The sequence below is a fragment of the Ziziphus jujuba genome, chromosome 2 (genome assembly GCF_031755915.1).
Source record: "Ziziphus jujuba cultivar Dongzao chromosome 2, ASM3175591v1".
Lineage (NCBI taxonomy): Eukaryota > Viridiplantae > Streptophyta > Magnoliopsida > Rosales > Rhamnaceae > Ziziphus > Ziziphus jujuba.
Window position 1 is genome coordinate 16,628,800 of NC_083380.1, and position 9,587 is coordinate 16,638,386.

Genomic DNA, 9,587 nt, shown 5'->3' on the forward strand with positions numbered 1-9,587 from the left:
CCGTAGGTTGTATCGGTAATTACCGAAGGCACGACGATAATAATTTTTTTTTGGCCAATTTGAGAACTTTTTCTGAATTTTGGGGTTTTTTCTCCTTAGGATCATTGAAGAAAGTATACTTTGCATATTGTTGCATTTAACACACATTAGGGGACTTATAGGGGCCAAAATATTGGTAAATGTGATAACCATATGGGTTTCGGTAATTACCGATGAAACCTACGGTAATTTTTCCAGCAACTACAAATTGATTACCATAGGTTTCATCCGTAATTACCGAAGATCCTATGGTAATCAAATTTTTGTGCCAATTTTGAGAACTTTTTCTGAACTTTTAGAGTTTTTTTTTTTTTTTTTTTTTTCTGTTTAGGATCATTGATGAATGTATATTTTGCATGTTGTTGCCTGAAACACACATTAGCGGACTCTTTGGACTCAAAAAAATATGTGAATTGATGTTACCAAAAGCGTATCGGTAATTACCAATGGACCCGTCGGCATCGGGAATTACCAATGCACCATCGGTAATCATCTTTGTTTGAATTTTTATCACTACCGAGGGTTTTATTTTCTCTTATTTTGTCGACGGTTATCATTTAGTAAAGCTAGATTCAGCATATTAAGATAACATTAATATAGGGTGCCATAATATTAAACGTACGATCTACATTGAAAATTTATTAACGTACAACTCAACAGCATATTTTTTCCTAAGCCAACTAATGTCTTCCAGACCAAATAAAAGATTCTCCTGGTCGATAATCAACTTTGGATAAAATTTTCTAACATTTTCCAAACTTTTTTGTGAATTCTTTTGTTGAGGATCATTAATAAAGTTAGATTTTCTATGTTCTTGGTCGAAACACACATTATCAAAGCATTACATCAGTTGCTAATATTACAAAATAACCACCAAACTAAAAGCAAACTAAAAGGCGATGAAAAAGTTTAAAATTGAGAATCAAACATATGACTTCCCAAGAAAGAGTTTCTTAAGCTTGTCACGTAACAAAGATGATGCAAAACCTGCTCTACCCTTTCAATCACTTTGGCATGAGAGTAGAAAACAGATGACTCATGACACAATCATTTTATGGTCATTCATAAATAGCATTACATCAATTGCTGATATTACAAAATAACCAGTAAGAACTCAGCATCTTTACTCCTCAGGACATTCTAGATCTACATTTGAAATTGAACCAACAACCACATCAATGGGTGGCGAAATTGCAAGTAGGCCACGAGCCATCACTATCTTGGCTGTTCCTCGACTTCCAAAGATAGCAATCCCTCCAATTTCATGGTCAATAGCCCCGAGCAATAGAGCAGTTTTAATCGCATCCTACAAGACGTTATGTATAAACAAATTCACATTGGTGGAGAATTAACTAATTAATCATCGGTAATTCTTAACTGGTTTATAGAGTGAAATCACATTATTTATAGCAACTTAAAGAATATTTTAATACTTGTCCTATTTAATTTATTTCTTCCATATGCATTAGTGGCTATACAAAATCAAATAGGACATTCCCTGAAATTTAAAATGCCTCTTATCCTAATTATTCAACCAATCCATCTCGTTGGAATAATTTAACCACGTCAATCTATTAGAGAAGTAACACCAAGCCATCACACCCAAACACAAAATTAATCTACAAATTCTCTGATAACCAAAACTCTAGAAAGAGTTCAAGAAATTCAAATAATTAAGACCCATTTCACTAAAAACACCATACCAAAACCCATATTCCATTTTCATAAGAAAATGCAGAATTAACCAAAAAAAAACAAAAAGCATCATTTTCTCCAGAAGAAGGAAAAAAAAAAAAAAAAAGAGTAAAAGGGAAGTACTTGACCAACAATGGCAACTAGAGGGAAATGCTATCTTCCATAAGGAGTAATATATGAGTTCTTCTCTGGACCTAGTACGGCTCCATTGCCATCGCCAGAGTTAGCAGAAGCAGTAGCATTTGCAGAAGCATGAACATGAAGGCCATGGAAGTGAAGGCGTTTGGAGTTGAAAGAAAAAGAAGAAGAAGAAAAAGAAGAAGCAGCAAAAGAGGGAGAGAAGAGACATACAGGTCTTTTAAAAGTTTTTAAGGGCATAATGAATATTAAAGGACAAAATAAAAAGGTTCACAATTCAGTAGGTATATATCCTCAAAGCTCTTTCAAAAGGGACATTAGGCTAAATTCCCTTAAAATAAACAAATAACCAAAAGCCCATGTGTCACCAAACTATACCACATTTATTGGGTTTTTTTGGGATAAATTGGGGAGTAGGGATTTCATTATTAAACCTTAAATCCGAGATCTAAGATTAACATTACTGATTGTTGTGTGTTGGCTCAGAAGGACTTTTGTTTTTGGTTAGCAATTTTAATCTGTTTTAAACTAAAAGAAAAGGTGGATTTCACTCCAACATGGTCTAACCTGCAACTTGGATGCATCTTCTTAATGTTTTTACTACTAAACTAAGTCTATAAAAACACCAAATTTATTGTTTTGGTTTTTTGTTTAACTACAAACTTAGTACTATGCTTGAATTGAAAAAAGGAAATAAAAAGAAATGATAAGTTTAATGAGGTAAATAAAGGAAAGTAATGTATTTTTTTTAAAATTTATTGTTTGGATGGTTAGTAAATGGAAAGGGAAAAAAAAAAAGATATTTAAGGTAATAATTATTTTCATGTAACAAAAATGGTAGTTTTGGGATATTAAAAAGATTCATTAGAAGTTTTTCTTTTCTATTCCTTTACATTTGTTTCTTATCAATTTTGAGAGGAAAACAAAACAAGATAAAATAAAATAATCAATTTTTGCCTTTCCCCTTCATTTTAACCATTTAAATAAGAGATTTAAATATTTCCATTCGTATTCCCTTCTATTCCATCAATCTTAACATAGTGTAAAATATATTTATATATATATATATATAGTGATAATTTAGTGAGCTATCCACTATTTTTATTATTAGCTATTTAGAAATAGAATCGATAAATTATCTATGATAATATTAATTTGAAATATATATTTTTTTATTTTTTAATATAAAAAATCTAAAAAGAAATAGTAAAATTTTTAATAAAATTTAATTAAATTCTTATACAGTGTTAAATAACACCTGATTTTTAAAAAAAAAAATCAAAATTTTATGCCTTTTTTTTTTTACCTTTATTTAATTATATGTTATATTAATATTTGACATCATAAAACGACATAGGTAATCCAATAAATTAAAATTTATCCTTTTTAACTTGACCAAAAAGGATTAATATTTTCGTGAAAATTTTGAAACCAATTTCCATATGATTAAACAATGTTTCCATGTGAAAATTTTGAAATCCTCGAGTTAATTTTTTCTCCAATTACCAATATGAGATGTGGACAGGATGACTTGCGTGTATGTATGCATATTTCATTAGAAATAAGTAAGGCCCATAAAAAGTGGGCGAACAAACTCATGAACCATGTTTGTTCATGTGAACTATGAGCCAACCTCAAGGCTCCATTCAGCAAAAAAACAAAAAAACCAAAAAAAAAAAAAACCTCAAGGGTCCAAAACAATAACGCATGAAAGAGAGGGTTGCTTTGGGGAACGCAGACATAAATGGTATATGGCTGTCGTCAGCTCGTGACATGAGGTGTTATTATTTATTTATTTTAATTAGTAATATTAATATTAATATTTTTATTACTTTAAGTACCCTTCTTTGGTTATAAATTTTTCATATATATATATATATAAATATTTTTTTTCTATTTTCTATGTGCCTCATAAAAATTTTTTATATGTTATCTTTGATATTTAAATTTATTGCAAAAATACTCTTCCATTCACCAGATCATGCAATATTATTGGTCAACAAAGGTTAAGGTTTTAAATATTAAAATTTTTCATGAAATTTTTTCAAAATTTTTATTTTTTTAAAGTATTGAAATAAAATTTAGGTTTTAAATGGAAATAGATAAAATTTTCATAATATCCATCAAAATTTTTGAAATTTTGCCAAATTTTTCGTTAAAATATCAATATCAAATCCTTAAAAATTTAAGTTAAAAGATCCATAATATCCATCGAAATTTTAGAAATTTCCATATAAATTTTTAAAATTTTGAAAATATCTATAAAATCTTTTTATAAAGAAATTCAAAAATATTATAAATATTTAGTAAATTATTTTAGCAAATTAACTTTAGTTATCGTTCTTTTTTAAATCTTTTTATTATCTTTTAAGTATTTAATGATATAAATAAAACAGAATGAATTGAATTTAATAACCTTGATAAGTTCTATTCATTAATAAAACATTTATATATACTTGCTATACATTTTGTATAAGAAATATTCATTAGAGTCTCATAATTACAAGTTAATAATTGATTATATAACAATGAAAAATAATATCATAAAATAATAACATATAAATACAATATTATATAGAATTGGTAGTGATAGCATTCAAATTAACAACATTAAGCAAATAAAGATAAAAAGATAATAGAATATATTATATTAAACATTAATGACAACTATATTTAATACAAAATCCTTATGGTTGACATATTAATAATTATTTAAAAAATTATTAAGTAGATATATTTTTTAATAATTACTTTTTATATTTCACATCTTGAAATGAGAACGAAAAAAAGATCAATAATTTTCAATTATCTAAGGTTCTATAAGTATTGAGATGATGTTTATGAAATATAATATAATTGTAATGATTATTTTATTTTAATTAATAAATAATTTATTAAATATATACTTTTTTTTGTTTATTTTTATCAAAAATATTACTATAAATCAAATTGATTAATATAAATATAATATTTATTTAATATATTTGTAATTTTAATAATTAATTTGATAATTGATTATTTAAATAAACTAATGCTAACGTTTCAAAAAAAATTATTTTTCATAAATTTTTATAAATATCAAATACTTTCTTATATTTTCATAAAAAATTTCATATTATGAACCTTTTAAATTTTCATGGATAGTGAAATTTTAAACCTTGATAAATGTTAATTATCTTCAAAATAACTCTTTATTTTTACATTCAAGTGTCATGAAATGATGGTGTCCAAAAAAATATCATAAAATGATATTCCTTTACTACTATTATTACTTTTTGATAAAATGAAATGATATTACTGAATGTAAACATCTATGTTTTCCATAGTGCCTCTATCTTTGGCCGAAAATCAATACAAATATGACGTGCGATAGCTATCAGTAGATTTTAAATTTTACTTTTCTAGAAAAGTAATTTTTTCAACGAATTTAATATATGTGAGATGGCAATATATATATAAATAGCAACGAACTAGTTCTACGAGCTATAGTGGTATAAATATTAAAAAATGAAACCGATATATACTCTCCTGATAAATTAGTTACCTTGGATAAATAAAAATGATTGCATAAATGGGAGATTATTAAGTAAGTTAGACATCCACACTAACATGTCTCTAAGTAACCAATGGAAGATAATAACAGTAATTAAATAAGAAAACAGATTATTAAGTGATTTGGACATCCAACATGTCTAGCAAGATAAGTTAAAAACTATCTTCTATCTTTCATGGGATTAGTTCTTTATAGATAATTTGTTAAAAACCAAAAAATATATGTAACAAAAAAAATATATATATATATACTAGAAGGTGTGGTTGTTTAATTTACTTAACTTATATTGGTTAAAACTAATTAATCAAACTTGATAATGAAGGAGTTTATCAACAAATTTTAAATTTAGTACTAAAAATTTTAGAATTTCTAGTTATTTATTGAAAAGGTGACCAATTTCATCTGAGATTAATCAAATTTTCTCTAACTACAATTCTAGAATTCTCCCAAGATAAGTTGGAAACTATCTTCTATCTTTCATGAGATTAGTTCTCTATAGATAATTTGTTAAAAATTAAAAAAAATATATGTAACCAAAAAAATACTAGAAGGTGTGTTTGTTTATTTACTTAACTTATATTGGTTGAAACTGATTAATCAACTTGATAATAAAGGAGTTTATCAATAAATTTTAAATTTAGTATTGACAAATTTGTAAGCAGTACTTATTTATTGAAAGGGTGACTTCAGAAGATTAATCAAATTCTCCCTAGCTATAATTCTAGAATTCTCCCAAAATAAGTTAGAAACCACCTTCTATCTTTCATGAGATTAGTTCTCTATAGATAATTTATTAAAAATTAAAAAATATAGGCAACCAAAAAAAAAAATATACTAGAAGGTGTAGTTGTTTAATTAATTTACTTAACTTATATTTGTTGAAACTAATTAGTCAACTTGATAATAAAGGAGTTTATCAATAAATTTTAAATTTAGAACTAACAATTTTAGAATTACTAGTTATTAATTGAAACGCTTACCAATTTCATTAGAGATTAATCAAATTCTCTCTAACTATAATTATAGAAGGACTAGCTATTTATTGTAAGCGTGACAAATTATATATATATATATATATATATATTGACTTGCATAAAGTGGATGGCGTGTATTAGCTATTGAATCAATCCAAGATTAAGATTTAAAAATAAATTACTAATCTAATATGGATTTAGCAAACTATTTAAATTTTATTTGGATAAATATTTCAGAAAACTATCAATGCATTTCTAAATTTAAGCTGGATTTAATAATTGAAAATTTTTAAAAATATTACTATTTGTCACCATATTAATTCATCCCATGCCGATATATTAATTATCTGTTGGTTACATTTAAATTGATTTCGGATTTTTCAACTAAAAACTAAAAAATGAAAATGTCACACTAATATTCAATTTATGATTATCATCAATATGACTTGTCAGATAATAATTTATATTATTACTATTAATAATTTATTTTTAAATATTTAAAATAATAAAATAATAAAATTAAATATGTCAGTTAGAATTACCACATAAATTGTGTATCAGTGAATAATAAAATTTATTTTCAAAATTAAATCTTATAAAACCATTAAATCAACCTTATATTAGTTTGATTATACAAAATATACATACGTATTCAACTGCGTATAATAATTAATAAAACACACTATCTCTTTTGGTTTTGAACAACTAAAATTTCGTATTTCTAGACATTTGCTAGAAATAGAATCTTGGAGTTCAAACTACACACAATCTGTAAGTAACACATCTAATCTCAACCAAAAATAAATAAAAATAAAAACAAATATGTGATAAATCGATTTTAAAAAAAAAAAAAAAAAGGAAAAAGAAAAAGTAATTGAGAGAGTAGCCGACTTCTGGAAAGTGCATGGATTATTTGACAAAAGGGGAGCAAATTCACATTTTTTTAAAAAATAATAATAATAAATAATAAAAATAATAAAAAATAAAAAACTCAAACCTTTATTTTCCCGCCAAATGCGCCGCCACTGACTGACCGAATAATCCTCCCCGACGAGCACATCACACTTCACCTTCCCAACCGTTTTCCGACAACCACTCATCTTTCACCACCTCAGCACCTCATCCTCAACAGCAATCCTACCTGGCACATCTTAACTCTCTCCAATTTACCAAACCACCCCCACGCAAACCAAACTATCCTCTCACTCTCCAATGACGTGGCCAAAACTAATTGGCGATTCTAACGACCAGTTGATACGCATAGTACTTGATCAAATCTATTTCCTCCTATATAAACCCTCACCCTTCACATTTCAAATCTCATTTCGTTCCCTCACCTTCTTCTCTATTTATTCTGTTACAACAAAATTCCGAACCCCAAAAAAAAAAAAAAAAAAAAAAAAAAAATCTAATCCGCCATTAAATATATTTTCAAGCTTTTCAAAGCCTTTTTCTTGTCCTTCAAACTTCCACACAAATGAGTCCTACTACACAATTCCATGCAAAGAGGAACGTTACCGCCGGCGGAGCCACCGCCGCGGCGGCAATGGCGGCCAACGGCTTGTGTCCTCCTCCATTGAAGATCAATAAGGATTCGCATTTCATCAAGAAATCATCGCCGTCTTCTTCTTCTTCTTCATCAAATTCATCGTCCACGTTGGCGGCGGCTGCGGCGGCGGTGGCAGCTACGTCGGTGACTACGAAGCCGCCACCTCAGCAGCAGCAGCGTCATCCGGTCATTATCTACACGCATTCTCCGAAAATCATCCACACGCATCCTCGCGACTTCATGGCTCTGGTTCAGAAGCTCACCGGACTTTCGAGATCCGAAGGCGATGATGCGGCACCGGCGGAGGTAGCTCCATCGAAGCCGAGCTCGTCGGAGGAAGATGAGAACAAGAGCGGGAGAAAAATCGAGGATAACGAATCGTCATCGGTGATTACCGATGAGAATTGCAGTACCAGTACGAGTACCGGAGGAGATGCCGCCGGTGGGGGAGGCGGTGGTCACCAGGTGAATTCTTCGTGCTTCGTTCATCCTACGACGGCGGTGAACAATCCGTACATGGCGAATAATATTCCGGTATTTACGCAGAATTATTCGGCGGATCATCATCATCATCATCACCATTTTTTGAATCAACCATTCTATAACTACAATACTGGTACGGATTCGTTGTTTTTCTCAGGTCCTAATATTGCAGCTTCGGTTTCATCTTCTTCCACTTTCCAAGGATTCAATGAATTCCCTACAGCTGACTACTAACACCATTATTACTATTATTATTCAGATTCAGATTCAGAATTTTCATTTTTTTTTTTTTGAAATTTGAATTTTGGAGAAAAGCAAATATTCTTTCCTTTAATAGATTAATTTGTTAATTTAAATTCTTGGTGCAAATAAAAGGTTCTAATTTTCTGGGGTAGAATCTTTTTTTTTTTTTTTTTATTAATCAAAAGTATTGTTATAGATAGATTTAGATATTGTAGGAACAAATATTTGTTAATTTGTTATTGTTCCTTGGGATTTCAAGATTATTGGATGAGAAAATGAAAGAAGTTGTTTGTTTGTATCTTGATTAATATTTTCTATATATTTAGTGTAACGAGTTAAATTTGCTTTTCATTATTGTCTCAAATAATCTTTTATTTTTATTTTTATTTTTATTTTTGTGTAAAACTTTGAATAGATTCGTTGTAATATATGCATGGATGATTATTATTTATTTTTTGTATTATGTATACGCAATACTTGCATAAAATTGTGGAATGAAATATAACCATAGTCATACGTATCGAAATAAAAACATTACATTATGGAAATGTTAAAAAAAAATTTTAAAAAATTGAAATTTACAAAAATTTAATATGAGATGGGGAAGCAATATTACTCATTAAAAATTTTTAATCGTACAATTGCCATCAAGATTAAAAGTTGACTACTACACCAACCAATGGAGTTCTTATCGTATCAAATTGAGTTGACTATGACAAACTTACAGGTTCTTATCCTATGAAATCTTACAACAATTTTTTTAATAGAGTTATTAAAAAGTTTTAATTACAAATTAGTTGATGGGTTAAATGCATTTTAGTAACTTGTATAATCATGAAAGTTCTAATTGGGATCTCCAAAATTAATTTTAACATATTAATATCCCATGTTTTCAAAATCATCTCAAATTGGT

At 27.9% G+C, this 9,587-nt stretch overlaps 1 protein-coding gene across 1 annotated transcript; it reads left to right on the forward strand.

The window, feature by feature from the left end:
- Positions 1 to 7,768: 7,768 nt before the first annotated feature.
- On the forward strand, positions 7,769 to 8,906 carry LOC107418782 (VQ motif-containing protein 20). The gene has a single exon (XM_016027478.4). It carries the CDS (start codon positions 7,877 to 7,879, stop codon positions 8,663 to 8,665), a length of 789 nt encoding a protein of 262 aa, XP_015882964.1. The 5' UTR covers positions 7,769 to 7,876; the 3' UTR covers positions 8,666 to 8,906.
- Positions 8,907 to 9,587: the final 681 nt, after the last annotated feature.